Below are 16770 nucleotides of genomic sequence, written 5' to 3' on the forward strand. Positions count from 1 at the left end.
TCCCGGCAGACATACCCTGGGTTCTAATCCACCTATCCATATTACAAAAAATATTTCTCGTTTCCCTGACAATGGAGTCTCCTAATAGAACTAAGTCTTTTTGAACCAGAGAAAGTATACATGTACCTGTTCTTACTCTGATAGCCTGATACAGCCCATGTATTTACTTGTTCTGTGATGACTCCCAGCAGTTCTTAATATCTCCAGCAACCTGCTAGGTTGCTACTTATTACAATAGAAGTTGCAGCATCTTCAGATGCTGCAACTTGCAGAACTTTAGCCTCTCTTGGTAATTTCTGCAAGTTGCAGCATCTGGAGGCTAGGCACTTGCGATGTTGATGGGTTACTTCCGCTTGCTCGTATTAAGAACCTGAAGGGCATAGATTCAAATTGAGGAAAGATAGTTGTGGAATAGATGTGAGGAAGATTGCCTTTAGCCAGTGGGTAGTTGATTTCTGGAAAAGACTTCCATCTGTTGTTGTGGAAGTTGATAACTTAAATAAATTTAAGACTGAACTAGACAAACATTTGGGGTGACCGGGTGGGTGAAACGGGAAGGTAGTTGATTGCTGGAACAGACTTCCATCTGTTGTTGTGGAAGTTGATAACTTAAATAAATTTAAGGCTGAACTAGACAAACATTTGGAGTGACCGGGTGGGTGAAACGGGAAGGGTTTTTTGGCTGATGCTATATAAACTTGCTTTCTTGTATCATATGCCACAACTAACGCTAATACTAAAAATATGTATGTATTATATTGTTTAAAGAATTAAGAATTCACCAGGGAATATTGTTAAAATAATACATATCTGTATGTTTTAAATTATGCACAACTAAAAAAAAAATTTCTTTATACCATGATAAATAAACAACAGCATAACGTTACAATGCCTTTTCACAGCACCTTGGTCACACAAACTAAGTCACGTGCAGGCTAGTTTGCATGTGACCAATTCACCAGGAAAGCCATAATGCCAAGCTATAAAAAAAATGTATTAATCGTGTTTTTGTGTAAATTATTAAATGTATTAATTTGTGTGTTTGCTTTTGGAATTCAAAATAATATATTTTGTTCCAGTTGCTGTGCATTATAGTTGAAAACCAAGGAGATATTACTGCTTTTAAAGATTTTATTGATAAAGGAGGAGTTGTTAAACCTTCGCCAAGACCAACCCCACCTCCTCAAGTATCTCCACCATTACCAGTAGTGCCACCAATGCCTCCCACATCCCCACCAGCAGTTTCTCAACCACCAATCATTCCAGCAGTCTCTTCGCCAGCAGCAGAAAGAATATTTGCTAGTCCCTTGGCCCGTAAAATGGCATCTGAAAAAGGAATTGACCTAACAGTAAGTAAATTAAAGCATGTGATTAAACACTCTATAAAACTATTTCTCTTTGTTTTCCTTAGAAAAGAATTAATTAATCCATTCTTTTGTCAATTAAAGACAAAATCTTTTAAAGCCTTAAAAATAAATCCATTTTAAGGCCTTAAACACCTACAGACCTCCACGGATTCCTAGTTTCCAACTTTACAAGTTACAGAGCTGAATAAGAATATAACTTTTTTTTTTGCCTGAAGTTGGTCTTGTTGCCCTCCTTTGTTATTTTTATATCTTTAAAAACAAGGCTTCTGGATTTGTATGTAATATTCAGAATGTGATTTGACCATTGGAATAATTGTAGTGGTACTGTGCAATTATCATAATTGCTTCTTTATCTGTTGGCAGAATTCCTATTATATCATTGACTGCACGTATACTCACTCCTTTCCTACCTGATGGAATCAAGATTTTACAGAATAAATTCTATAAAATTTGTAAATTCTGTAAAACCTTGCTCATTTTACAACGTGTTTTCTGAAATTTATTCAGCATGTTTTCAGTGCTGTTTTCATAATTAGTATCTTTCTTATCTCAAAGACATAGTGAACAAATTTTTCAAATTTTGAAAAATGTTTCCATGACTTCTTAGAGAAGTGTTGTTTTTCAACATTTTTTCCTTCAAATTTAACAAGAGGCAATGTGCTTTGTGAGATTGACAAAAGGATACCTATATGAGGAGAGACTGAGAATGTGGTCTACAAACTTTCTTATGTACCTAGTTACATTAGAAATGTGAGGGTCTCAGAAGGAATACAAACTAGTGAAGTTAAAATTTTCATGGTATCAATGTTGATAATCAGCTGATAAACATAGTGGTATAGAAAAGGATTATTTTTAATCTAATTACCAGCACTGGTGCCATGCATTAAGAATCTCCCAGTATATGAACCAGTAGACAGCATGACCATAGTTTATTCACATGGGATTTACTCAGTGAAATAATTTCTCTCAACGGTAAAGGAAAAGAGATTAGGCAGGCAAAGGCAGATTACAAGAAATCTTTGGCAAAGGATACAAAGAAAAGCAGCAAAGAATTCTTATTCTTTACTTATCTAAACTCTAGAAGGAAGGGGACGAATCAGATTGGCCCACTTGATATCGATGGTTCAACTGTTGATTATCCTGCTCAGGTAGCTAACAAACTGAATGAGTATTTTGCATCCACATTTAAACATGAGGAGGTATTCAGGGAAGGGAATGCCAGAGGTGTGTTAAACTCTGGCAATGAGCTAAATGATTTAGTAATAATTGAGAGCAAAGTGGAGCAGAAATTGTTGAAGATAAACATAAGAAAGGCACCTGGGGTGGATGGAATCTATCCAGTTATATTAAAGGAGGCAGCATAGGAAGTAAGCAAACCCTTAGCCATAAATATGAGAGCTTCCTTTGACTCAGGGGAGGTACTCATGAACTCGAGAGGTACAAATGTGACCCCAATTCACAAAGGGGGATCAAAAGCGAACAAGTAATTACAGACCTGTTAGTTTAATTTCCCCAGAACAGAAGTTAATGGAGGCACTGGTTTAAGAAGCACTGCAGGATCATCCAGACAAGACTATAGTTATAATTCAGACGCAGCATGGTTTTGTTAAGAGAAAGTCTTGTCTGACCAATTTGATGTGGTCACAAAGGAACTGGATGCACAAAATAATTTTGATATCATATACTTGGATCTTAGGAAAACTTTTGATACTGTTGCACATGGAAGACCAACTGTACAAATTGGAGAGGTATGACATTAAGGGTAAGTTGCTGCTCTGCTATGGATAAAGGTATGGTTGAGTAAGAGAAAACAGAGCGTGATAATCAATGCACACTGCTCTTTCTGGGGCCCCCCAGTTTTCAGAGCTCCACTAGTCTAAGACGAGCAGTGCCAGTTACAACCTGTCATATTCATTCATTCATCCCTTAATCTATAGCAGTAACTTACCACAATGCCACACTGCTCCAATTTGCACATGTCTTTCATGGGAACAGTATTAGTGTAACAGTATTTCTGATTATATGTATCAGAAGTATCTAATCAGATTGGTTAGACAAGATCAACCCTTAACGCATCCACAGCCTTAATCCATATATATGTATAGAACGGCACTAGAAGTGAAGTGTGCCGCAACTCACATGCTTTCCGAATACACCCAAACAGTGTGCTGTAATGCATACAAGCAATTATTCTTAAGTAGTCAACTAATAAGTGCCATTAATGTAAAGGCACATGAAATTAACAAGTACTTAGTATTGGCACACTGACCGAATGCTTGGTGTTTGTTTACAGTCTTGGCACAGAGTTTTATTTGTATTTTGCTTATGTAGATAAATAAACTTTTTATAAAATTAAGATTTGTTTTGATTTATTGCTCGGAACAAAAGTAAGTGTTCACTTTTAGCAGCAAACCAAACTTTTAATTTAGCAGTGGGAAATGATGTGAGAGAGCAAGCTTATACAGCATTAGCCAAAAAAATAGTTGGTGCAGTGCTTCCTGGAATTTATTTAAGCTATCAACTTCCACAATGACAGATGGAAGTTTGTTCCAGCAGTCAACCACTCCCTGGTTAAAGGCATATTTCCGCACATCTGCAACTGTGATTCCTCAATTTCAATTTATGTCCAGTCAGGTGATTAATCTCGTCAAGAAGAAGAATCCCATCAGCATTGAGCTTGCTCAAACCATTCAAGGCCTTATACAACTCAGTCAGATTACCTCGTAGGTGCCTAGTCTCTGGACACTGTAATTTGCAAAACTTAAGCATTTCTTCATAAGAGTAACCCTTTGTTCCATTCACTAATCTTGTTGCCCTTCTCTGTGCATGTTCCAGCAGCTCTACATCCTTTCTAAAATGAGACATTGCACACAGGTATAATCGCCCCCTTATCCCTGCTATCAAAATTCCTGTATATCATTGACAAGACCCCATGAGCTGGTCTGGCAGCCTGTCTGGACTGCTCTGAAAACTTCATATCTAATGGTACAATTACTTCCTGGTCTTTTTCACTCCACTACCTTGAGTGTAGTACTGCACAATTGGTACATTACTCTGGGGTTCCATATGCAGTACTTTGCATTTGTCAATGTTAATCTTCAGTTGCCACCTCACAGCCCATCTGACCAAATTTTCTAGATCCTGTTGCAGCCGCATAGCATCATTACTGTCGTTAACAATCCTGCTAACCTTTGTATCATCTGCAAACTTGAACATGAAACATGTTATACCTTGATCAGTATCATTGATAAGTATAGCATTAGCATTAGTAGAGGGATTTGATGCAAGAAAGCAAGCTTATGCAGCATCAGCCAAAAAAAAAAAAAAAAAAAACCCACTTCCACTTCACCCCTCTGTTCGTTCAAAATACCTGTCCAGCTGAGCCTTAAACTTATTTAGGCTATCAACCTCCACCACAAGGGATGGCAGTCTGTTCCACCAACCAACCACCCGCTGGCTAAAGGCAAATTTCCGCACGTCTATCCTACATCTGTCTTTCCTCAATTTGAATTTATGCCCTCTCAGGTGATTTTTCTGAGCTAGAGGAAGAATCCCATCAGCATTGAGCATGCTTAAACCATTCAAGGCTTTATACACCTCTATCAGATCACCTCGCTGGTGCCTAGTCTCCAGACACTGTAATTTGCAAAACTTAAGCCTTTCTTCGTAAGAGCACCCCTTTGTTCCATTCACTAATCTTGTTGCCCTTCTCTGTACTCGTTCCAGCAGCTCTACATCCTTCTTGAAATGAGGCCTCCAGACCTGTATACAGTACTCTAGGTGTGGCCTGACCATTGCCTTATACAATGGAATAATCACCTCCTTATCCCTGCTGGAAAAATTCCTGTATATCATTGACAATACTCCATGAGCTACTCTTGCAGCCCGTCTGCACTGCTCAGAGAACTTCATATCTGCCTGCACAATCACCCCCAAGTCCCTTTCATTCTCTACCACTGTCAGTGTAGTACCACAGAGTTGATACGTTGCTCTGGGGTTGCTGTTTCCCATGTGTAGTACTTTACATTTGTCAATGTTAAACTTCATTTGCCACCTCTCAGCCCATCTGCTCAACCTTTCCAGATCCTGTTGCAGCAGCATAGTGTCAGTAGTGTCCTTGACAACCCTGCCAACCTTTGTATCATCTGCAAACTTGGACATTAAGCTTGATATACCATCATCAATATCATTTATAAATACAGAAAACAATAATGGACCCAACACTGAGCCCTGAGGGACTCCACTAATAACATTAGTCCACGGTGAGCAGTGTCCATTGATTACCACTCTCTGTCTTCTCCCCCTCAACCACCCCTTTATCCATAGCAGCAATTTGCCTCCAATGTCACACTGCTCCATTCTGTGTAGCAGTCTTCCATGTGCAACAGTATCAAAAGCCTTTCTAAGATCCAAGTATATAATATCAAAGCTATTCCCTGCATCCAGTTCTTTTGTGACTGCATCATAGTATCCAATCAAATTGGTCAGGCAAGACTTCCCCTTAACAAAACCATGCTGTGTACGAGCTATAACTGAAGCCTTGTATAAATGATCCTGCAGTGCTTCTTTAACCAGTGCCTCCATTAATTTTCCTGGAACAGAAGTTAAGCTCACAGGTCTATAATTACTTGTGTCAGCCTTTGATCCTCCTTTGTGAATTGGGGTCACATTTGCACATTTCCAGTCTATGGGTACCTCCCCTGAGTCCAAGGAAGCTCTCATAATTATGGCTAAGGGTTTGCTTACTTCCTTTGCTGCCTCCTTTAATATAACTGGATAGATCCCATCCACCCCGGGTGCCTTTCTTGTGTTTATCTTCAACAGTTTCTCCTCCACTTTACTCCCAGTTATTTCAAGATTCTGTAGCTTACTGCTAGAGTTGAATACACCTCTGGCATTCCCCTTGCTGAATAACTCCTCATGTGTGAATGTCGATGCAAAATATTCATTTAGTTTGTTAGCTACCTGAGCAGGATCATCAACAGTTGACCCATCAATATCAAGTGGACCAATCTGATTCATCCCCTTCCTTCTGGAGTTTACATAAGTAAAGAACTCTTTGCTGTTTTTCTTTGCATCCCTTGCCAAGGATTTCTCGTAATCTGCCTTCGCCTGCCTAACCTCCTTTGTAACTTGGTTGCATATCAACTTGTATCTATCATAGGCTTCTGTGTCATGTGTTAATTTGTAAGTATCCCATGCATTTTTCTTCTCTGCCATATGCCTCATTAGTTCATCTGACATCCATTTTGGCCTAAACCTTGAACAATATTTCTTAGTTGGTATGTAAAGCCTAGTAGCTTCCAAGATAAGTTCTTTGAATGCTTCCCATTTTGAATTTGCTGTTGGTAACATCATCAGTTGGTCCCACTGTATAGAATTTAAATACTGTCTCAGTCCATCGTAGTCGCCTTTACGGAAGCAATAACCCTTCCCTTTACCCCTAATGGTAGTTACCTCTTTCAGTAACTCCCACTTCAGCACACTGTGATCACTGCCACCTAGTGGTTCTTTTATCTGCAGATTCTTAATGCATGAAGAATTCCTGCTGATAATCAAATCAAGAGTATTACTCCCTCTAGTTGCCTCCCGAACATGCTGATGTAGAAAACAATCATCCAATAAATCCACAAAAGCCCTGCTAGTGTGTGAGTAACCAGCCCCCAAATTCCAGTCAATATCTGGGAAATTAAAATCTCCCATTATAAGACTCTCTGATTTACTGGCCCACTCTATTTCCCTGTACAGTTCCTTATTATACTCATCAGAGTCATTAGGCCTATAGCACACTCCTACTCTCAATTTTGATCTTCCAATGCTTATGTCACACAAAACTGACTCAACACTGCACTGTCCAGCGATGTCGACTGGCTTCACTTCCTTGGTTTTTAAGTGTTTCTTAACTAATAGCATAACCCCTTCCCCCTTCCTATCCTGTCTATCCTTTCTGTAGACGATGTACTCCCCAAATTCCAGTTCTGCATCCCTTATATCTGTGTGACACCACGTCTCTGATATCCCAACAATATCTGCCTTTGATGTTTTGAGCAATACCTCAAATTCGTTTGAGTTTAACTTCTGTTCCCGGAAAATTAATGGAGGCACTTGTGAAAGAAGCACTGCAGGATCATCTAGACAAGACTTCAGTTATAGCTAGGACACAGCATGGTTTTGTTAAGGGGAAGTCTTGCCTGACCAATTTGATTGGATACTATGATGCAGTCACAAAAGAACTGGATGCAGGGAATAACTTTGATATTATATACTTGGATCTTAGAAAGGCTTTTGATACTGTTGCACATGGAAGACTGCTGCACAAATTGGAGCAGTGTGGCATTGGAGGCAAGTTGCTGCTATGGATAAAGGGGTGGTTGAGGGGGAGAAGACAGAGAGTGGTAATCAATGGACACTGCTCATCGTGGACTAATGTTATTAGTGGAGTCCCTCAGGGTTCAGTATTGGGGCCTTTATTGTTTTCTGTATTTATAAATGATATTGATGATGGTATATCAGGCTTAATGTCCAAGTTTGCAGACGATACAAAGGTTGGCAGGGTTGTCAAGGACACTACTGACACTATGCTGCTGCAACAGGATTTGGAAAGGTTGAGCAGATGGGCTTCGAGGTGGCAAATGAAGTTTAATATTGACAAATGTAAAGTACTACATATGGGAAACAGCAACCCCAGAGCAACGTATCAACTCTGTGGTACTACACTGACAGTGGTAGAGAATGAAAGGGACCTGGGGGTGGTGGTGCAGGCAGATATGAAGTTCTCTGAGCAGTGCAGACGAGCTGCAAGAGTAGCTCATGGTGTATTGTCAATGATATATAGAAATTTTTCTAGCAGGGATAAGGAGGTGATTATTCCCTTGTATAAGGCAATGGTCAGGCCACACCTAGAGTACTGTATACAGGCCTGGAGGCCTCATTTCAGGAAGGATGTAGAGCTGCTGGAACGAGTACAGAGAAGGGCAACTAGATTGGTGAATGGGACAAAGGGGTTCTCTTACGAAGAAAGGCTTAAGTTTTGCAAATTACAGTGTCTGGAAACTAGGCACCAGCGGGGTGATCTGATAGAGGTGTACAAAGCCTTGAATGGTTTGAGCATGCTCAATGCTGATGGGATTCTTCCTCTAGCTCAGAAAAATCACCTGAGAGGGCATAAATTCAAATTGAGGAAAGACAGATGTAGGATAGATGTGCGGAAATTTGCCTTTAGCCAGCGGGTGGTTGGTGGGTGGAACAGACTTCCATCCCTTGTCGTGGAAGTTGATAGCCTAAATAAGTTTAAGGCTCAGCTGGACAGGTATTTCGAACGAACAGAGGGGTGAAGTGGAAGTGGTTATTTTTATTTATTCATGTTACTTTTTTTTTTTTTTTTTTTTTTTTTTTGGCTGATGCTGCATAAGCTTGCTTTCTTGCATCAAATGCCTCTACTAATGCTAATGCTAATGCTAAAATGCTAATTCATCAAATTTATTTACTAAACTCCTAGCATTGGTGTACACGCAAGTATACCTGCACCTGTTTCTATTCTTAGCTACCCTAACACAACCCATGTGTTTACTTGTACCGCAATGGCTCCCAGCACTCTCTGAAATACCATGCATCTTGTTTTTCAGGCTTCTGCTCATTCTAATAGAAGCAGTGCAAGAATCTCTTTCACCTCTGCCAGTGGCTACTGTCAATCTATTGGTCTTTGTCTCCCCCCCCAAGCTAGCAGTTTTCCGACCCACCTAACACTGCCTCGATAGCATCAGCAAATATTCTTGCACCCTTTCTATTTAAGTGTATCCCATCCCTGTAGAAGCAATCTCTCCTGTTAACAAGTACAGTCCAGGCTGAAAAAAATTCTACCCCTTGAGCCTTGCACAATCTTTCCAGGGCCGAATTGATCGACAAGGCTCTCATCATATACTCCCTCCTATCGTGTCTGGGCAGAATTGCAGACACTTTCAAATTCAACCCTAATTCTCGGCTTTTGTTCAACAGTGACCTGTACTTGTTAAGTAATTCTGCCGGTCTCCTGCTCTTAATATTATTAGTGCCAACGTGTACAACTATATCACCTTTTGTGCCCTTAAAAGATGATATTCGCTCTACAACGTCATCAACCTTTGCCCTTGGCAGACATACCCTGGTCCTGTTCCACCTATCTTTTTTACAAAGCATGTTCCCCGTTTCCCTGACAATAGAGTCACCAACAACTACTAGTTCCTTCGGGACCAGCGCATTCTGCCTTGGGGGTTGTCTCTGTGTCACGCGATGCCCAAGTGCAAGCTCTGGGGTTGATGTGGGCAGCTGAGAGCTTGATGGGCCCCTCAATTTAGTTTCTTCGAGGGCATCCACCCTGTCCTTCAAGCTCTCATATAGGCCCACAAGAACGCCGAGTTGTTGCCTGATATCGATACACTCCTTGCATCGCGCACACACAAAGACATCCCCCTTGGCAGTATCATGTCCCGTACCCGATTGCTCTGCAAACATCAAGCAAACAGTGCATTTTATAAGGCTGTGAGTCAGAGGACAACTGCACCCCTCAGTTCTGCTCTGAGCCACAGCGCTTCCATTAGCTTGAGCCTTTTGCTTTGCTGCTCTGGTCTGAGTCATGATTCTATTAATTTATTAATTAATTATAATTAATTACGTTATGTTACTAATTATGTTAAATATAATTAATTATATTACGTTTGTAATCTAAGTCGTTATATGTATTTATTTAAACGTACAATTTAACTGCTAACGAAGTTCAACTAATGCTATCTAGTACGGCATACAACTAAATATAGAAATCAACAATGGTCCCAACACCAAATCCTGGGGACTCCACTAACATAAGTCCATGAAGAGCAACTTCCATTGATTACCACTCTGTCTTCTCCCACTCAACCATCCTTTTATCCATTGTAGCAACTTATCCTTAATATCATACTGCTCCAATTTGTACAGTAATCTTCAATGCACAACAGTGTGAAAAGCTTTCCTGAAATCCAAGTATATGATATCAAAATTATTTTTTGTATTCAGTTCCTTTGTGACCACATTGTAGTATCCAATCAAATTGGTCAGGCAAGATATCCCTTTAACAAACCCCTGCTGTGTCTGAACTATAACTGCAGTGTTGTCTAGATGATTGTGCATATCTGCATTTCTTTAGCATTAGCATTAGTAGAGGCATTTGATGCAAGAAAGCAAGCTTATGCAGCATCAGCCAAAAAAAAAAAAAAAAAACCCCACTTCTACTTCACCCCTCTGTTCGTTCAAAATACCTGTCCAGCTGAGCCTTAAACTTATTTAGGCTATCAACCTCCACCACAAGGGATGGGAGTCTGTTCCACCAACCAACCACCCACTGGCTAAAGGCAAATTTCCGCACGTCTATCCTACATCTGTCTTTCCTCAATTTGAATTTATGCCCTCTCAGGTGATTTTTCTGAGCTAGAGGAAGAATCCCATCAGCATTGAGCATGCTTAAACCATTCAAGGCTTTATACACCTCTATCAGATCACCTCGCTGGTGCCTAGTCTCCAGACACTGTAATTTGCAAAACTTAAGCCTTTCTTCGTAAGAGCACCCCTTTGTTCCATTCACTAATCTTGTTGCCCTTCTCTGTACTCGTTCCAGCAGCTCTACATCCTTCTTGAAATGAGGCCTCCAGACCTGTATACAGTACTCTAGGTGTGGCCTGACCATTGCCTTATACAATGGAATAATCACCTCCTTATCCCTGCTGGAAAAATTCCTGTATATCATTGACAATACTCCATGAGCTACTCTTGCAGCCCGTCTGCACTGCTCAGAGAACTTCATATCTGCCTGCACAATCACCCCCAAGTCCCTTTCATTCTCTACCACTGTCAGTGTAGTACCACAGAGTTGATACGTTGCTCTGGGGTTGCTGTTTCCCATGTGTAGTACTTTACATTTGTCAATGTTAAACTTCATTTGCCACCTCTCAGCCCATCTGCTCAACCTTTCCAGATCCTGTTGCAGCAGCATAGTGTCAGTAGTGTCCTTGACAACCCTGCCAACCTTTGTATCATCTGCAAACTTGGACATTAAGCTTGATATACCATCATCAATATCATTTATAAATACAGAAAACAATAATGGACCCAACACTGAGCCCTGAGGGACTCCACTAATAACATTAGTCCACGGTGAGCAGTGTCCATTGATTACCACTCTCTGTCTTCTCCCCCTCAACCACCCCTTTATCCATAGCAGCAATTTGCCTCCAATGTCACACTGCTCCATTCTGTGTAGCAGTCTTCCATGTGCAACAGTATCAAAAGCCTTTCTAAGATCCAAGTATATAATATCAAAGCTATTCCCTGCATCCAGTTCTTTTGTGACTGCATCATAGTATCCAATCAAATTGGTCAGGCAAGACTTCCCCTTAACAAAACCATGCTGTGTACGAGCTATAACTGAAGCCTTGTATAAATGATCCTGCAGTGCTTCTTTAACCAGTGCCTCCATTAATTTTCCTGGAACAGAAGTTAAGCTCACAGGTCTATAATTACTTGTGTCAGCCTTTGATCCTCCTTTGTGAATTGGGGTCACATTTGCACATTTCCAGTCTATGGGTACCTCCCCTGAGTCCAAGGAAGCTCTCATAATTATGGCTAAGGGTTTGCTTACTTCCTTTGCTGCCTCCTTTAATATAACTGGATAGATCCCATCCACCCCGGGTGCCTTTCTTGTGTTTATCTTCAACAGTTTCTCCTCCACTTTACTCCCAGTTATTTCAAGATTCTGTAGCTTACTGCTAGAGTTGAATACACCTCTGGCATTCCCCTTGCTGAATAACTCCTCATGTGTGAATGTCGATGCAAAATATTCATTTAGTTTGTTAGCTACCTGAGCAGGATCATCAACAGTTGACCCATCAATATCAAGTGGACCAATCTGATTCATCCCCTTCCTTCTGGAGTTTACATAAGTAAAGAACTCTTTGCTGTTTTTCTTTGCATCCCTTGCCAAGGATTTCTCGTAATCTGCCTTCGCCTGCCTAACCTCCTTTGTAACTTGGTTGCATATCAACTTGTATCTATCATAGGCTTCTGTGTCATGTGTTAATTTGTAAGTATCCCATGCATTTTTCTTCTCTGCCATATGCCTCATTAGTTCATCTGACATCCATTTTGGCCTAAACCTTGAACAATATTTCTTAGTTGGTATGTAAAGCCTAGTAGCTTCCAAGATAAGTTCTTTGAATGCTTCCCATTTTGAATTTGCTGTTGGTAACATCATCAGTTGGTCCCACTGTATAGAATTTAAATACTGTCTCAGTCCATCGTAGTCGCCTTTACGGAAGCAATAACCCTTCCCTTTACCCCTAATGGTAGTTACCTCTTTCAGTAACTCCCACTTCAGCACACTGTGATCACTGCCACCTAGTGGTTCTTTTATCTGCAGATTCTTAATGCATGAAGAATTCCTGCTGATAATCAAATCAAGAGTATTACTCCCTCTAGTTGCCTCCCGAACATGCTGATGTAGAAAACAATCATCCAATAAATCCACAAAAGCCCTGCTAGTGTGTGAGTAACCAGCCCCCAAATTCCAGTCAATATCTGGGAAATTAAAATCTCCCATTATAAGACTCTCTGATTTACTGGCCCACTCTATTTCCCTGTACAGTTCCTTATTATACTCATCAGAGTCATTAGGCCTATAGCACACTCCTACTCTCAATTTTGATCTTCCAATGCTTATGTCACACAAAACTGACTCAACACTGCACTGTCCAGCGATGTCGACTGGCTTCACTTCCTTGGTTTTTAAGTGTTTCTTAACTAATAGCATAACCCCTTCCCCCTTCCTATCCTGTCTATCCTTTCTGTAGACGATGTACTCCCCAAATTCCAGTTCTGCATCCCTTATATCTGTGTGACACCACGTCTCTGATATCCCAACAATATCTGCCTTTGATGTTTTGAGCAATACCTCAAATTCATCAAATTTATTTACTAAACTCCTAGCATTGGTGTACACGCAAGTATACCTGCACCTGTTTCTATTCTTAGCTACCCTAACACAACCCATGTGTTTACTTGTACCGCAATGGCTCCCAGCACTCTCTGAAATACCATGCATCTTGTTTTTCAGGCTTCTGCTCATTCTAATAGAAGCAGTGCAAGAATCTCTTTCACCTCTGCCAGTGGCTACTGTCAATCTATTGGTCTTTGTCTCCCCCCCCAAGCTAGCAGTTTTCCGACCCACCTAACACTGCCTCGATAGCATCAGCAAATATTCTTGCACCCTTTCTATTTAAGTGTATCCCATCCCTGTAGAAGCAATCTCTCCTGTTAACAAGTACAGTCCAGGCTGAAAAAAATTCTACCCCTTGAGCCTTGCACAATCTTTCCAGGGCCGAATTGATCGACAAGGCTCTCATCATATACTCCCTCCTATCGTGTCTGGGCAGAATTGCAGACACTTTCAAATTCAACCCTAATTCTCGGCTTTTGTTCAACAGTGACCTGTACTTGTTAAGTAATTCTGCCGGTCTCCTGCTCTTAATATTATTAGTGCCAACGTGTACAACTATATCACCTTTTGTGCCCTTAAAAGATGATATTCGCTCTACAACGTCATCAACCTTTGCCCTTGGCAGACATACCCTGGTCCTGTTCCACCTATCTTTTTTACGAAGCATGTTCCCCGTTTCCCTGACAATAGAGTCACCAACAACTACTAGTTCCTTCGGGACCAGCGCATTCTGCCTTGGGGGTTGTCTCTGTGTCACGCGATGCCCAAGTGCAAGCTCTGGGGTTGATGTGGGCAGCTGAGAGCTTGATGGGCCCCTCAATTTAGTTTCTTCGAGGGCATCCACCCTGTCCTTCAAGCTCTCATATAGGCCCACAAGAACGCCGAGTTGTTGCCTGATATCGATACACTCCTTGCATCGCGCACACACAAAGACATCCCCCTTGGCAGTATCATGTCCCGTACCCGATTGCTCTGCAAACATCAAGCAAACAGTGCATTTTATAAGGCTGTGAGTCAGAGGACAACTGCACCCCTCAGTTCTGCTCTGAGCCACAGCGCTTCCATTAGCTTGAGCCTTTTGCTTTGCTGCTCTGGTCTGAGTCATGATTCTATTAATTTATTAATTAATTATAATTAATTACGTTATGTTACTAATTATGTTAAATATAATTAATTATATTACGTTTGTAATCTAAGTCGTTATATGTATTTATTTAAACGTACAATTTAACTGCTAACGAAGTTCAACTAATGCTATCTAGTACGGCATACAACTAAATATAGAAATCAACAATGGTCCCAACACCAAATCCTGGGGACTCCACTAACATAAGTCCATGAAGAGCAACTTCCATTGATTACCACTCTGTCTTCTCCCACTCAACCATCCTTTTATCCATTGTAGCAACTTATCCTTAATATCATACTGCTCCAATTTGTACAGTAATCTTCAATGCACAACAGTGTGAAAAGCTTTCCTGAAATCCAAGTATATGATATCAAAATTATTTTTTGTATTCAGTTCCTTTGTGACCACATTGTAGTATCCAATCAAATTGGTCAGGCAAGATATCCCTTTAACAAACCCCTGCTGTGTCTGAACTATAACTGCAGTGTTGTCTAGATGATTGTGCATATCTGCATTTCTTTAGCATTAGCATTAGTAGAGGCATTTGATGCAAGAAAGCAAGCTTATGCAGCATCAGCCAAAAAAAAAAAAAAAAAAAACCCCACTTCTACTTCACCCCTCTGTTCGTTCAAAATACCTGTCCAGCTGAGCCTTAAACTTATTTAGGCTATCAACCTCCACCACAAGGGATGGGAGTCTGTTCCACCAACCAACCACCCACTGGCTAAAGGCAAATTTCCGCACGTCTATCCTACATCTGTCTTTCCTCAATTTGAATTTATGCCCTCTCAGGTGATTTTTCTGAGCTAGAGGAAGAATCCCATCAGCATTGAGCATGCTTAAACCATTCAAGGCTTTATACACCTCTATCAGATCACCTCGCTGGTGCCTAGTCTCCAGACACTGTAATTTGCAAAACTTAAGCCTTTCTTCGTAAGAGCACCCCTTTGTTCCATTCACTAATCTTGTTTCCCCTCTCTGTACTCGTTCCAGCAGCTCTACATCCTTCTTGAAATGAGGCCTCCAGACCTGTATACAGTACTCTAGGTGTGGCCTGACCATTGCCTTATACAATGGAATAATCACCTCCTTATCCCTGCTGGAAAAATTCCTGTATATCATTGACAATACTCCATGAGCTACTCTTGCAGCCCGTCTGCACTGCTCAGAGAACTTCATATCTGCCTGCACAACCACCCCCAAGTCCCTTTCATTCTCTACCACTGTCAGTGTAGTACCACAGAGTTGATACGTTGCTCTGGGGTTGCTGTTTCCCATGTGTAGTACTTTACATTTGTCAATGTTAAACTTCATTTGCCACCTCTCAGCCCATCTTTAACCAGTGACTTCATTACTTAAACTAACAGGTCTGTAATTAATTGTAACCCTTTGATTCCCCATCCCTGTTGTGAATTGGGGATACATTTTCACTGCTTCAGTTCATGGGGACCTGCCCTGAATCCAAGGATACTCTCATTATTATGCTTAATGGTTTACTTACTTTGTTTGTTGCCCCCTTAATATAACTGGATACTTCCCATCCATCCACCCAGGTGTCTTTCTTATGTTTAACTTCTACAATTTCTCCTCCACTTTCTTCTCAGTTATTACAAAGTCATTTAGCTCCCTATTAGAATTTTATAAACTTCTGGTCTCCACTTTTCTACAGGATTCCTCATGTTTAAATTTAGATGCAAAATACTCATTCGGTTTGCCAGCTACCTCAGCAGGATTATCAACAGTCGAACCATCGATAAAAGATGGGCCAATCTGATTTGTCCCCTTCGTTCTAGAGCTTACATAAGTGAAGGAGTCTTAGCCTTTTTTATTTGAATCATTTGCCAAACATTTCTTGTAATCTGTTGTCAATACCTACCTAACCTCCTTTGTGACTTGGTTACAGGCTAGTTTATAATCTACCCTAGGCTTCTCTGTCACCTGATAATTTATTTGCATCGCATGCATTTTTCTTCTCTGTCACGAGTCTCATTAGTTCATTCGATATCCGTTTAGGCCTAAACCTTAAGCAGTATTTCTTAGTTGGTATGAAAAGTCTAATAGGTTCCAAGATTAATTCCTTGAATGCTTCCCATTTAGAATTTGCTGTTGGTAAATCAGTTGGCCCCACTGTATAAAATTTAAAAACTGTCTGAGACCAGTGTAGTCACCTTTACGAAAATAAAACCCTTCCCTTTATCGCTGATGGTAGTTACATCTGTGAGTAAATCTCACATCAGTACATTTAATAATTCTCACCTTGTGGTTTGTATCTG

At 40.6% G+C, this 16770-nt stretch overlaps 1 protein-coding gene across 2 annotated transcripts in view; it reads left to right on the forward strand.

The window, feature by feature from the left end:
- muc (dihydrolipoamide S-acetyltransferase muc) overlaps positions 1–16770 on the forward strand; it is a 210016-nt gene that overhangs the window by 33732 nt on the left and 159514 nt on the right. For both annotated transcript variants that reach the window (XR_016547649.1, XM_090385408.1), the window contains exon 4: positions 1080–1349. Coding sequence is in view for 1 of the 2 variants with exons in the window: in XM_090385408.1 (XP_090241534.1) it covers positions 1080–1349 (270 nt within the window). In the remaining variant the exon portion in view is untranslated. The remainder of the gene's footprint in view (positions 1–1079; positions 1350–16770) is intronic.

The sequence above is a fragment of the Mastigoproctus giganteus genome, chromosome 11 (genome assembly GCF_048544385.1).
Source record: "Mastigoproctus giganteus isolate SK-2022 chromosome 11, ASM4854438v1, whole genome shotgun sequence".
Taxonomy (NCBI): Eukaryota; Metazoa; Arthropoda; class Arachnida; order Uropygi; family Thelyphonidae; genus Mastigoproctus; species Mastigoproctus giganteus.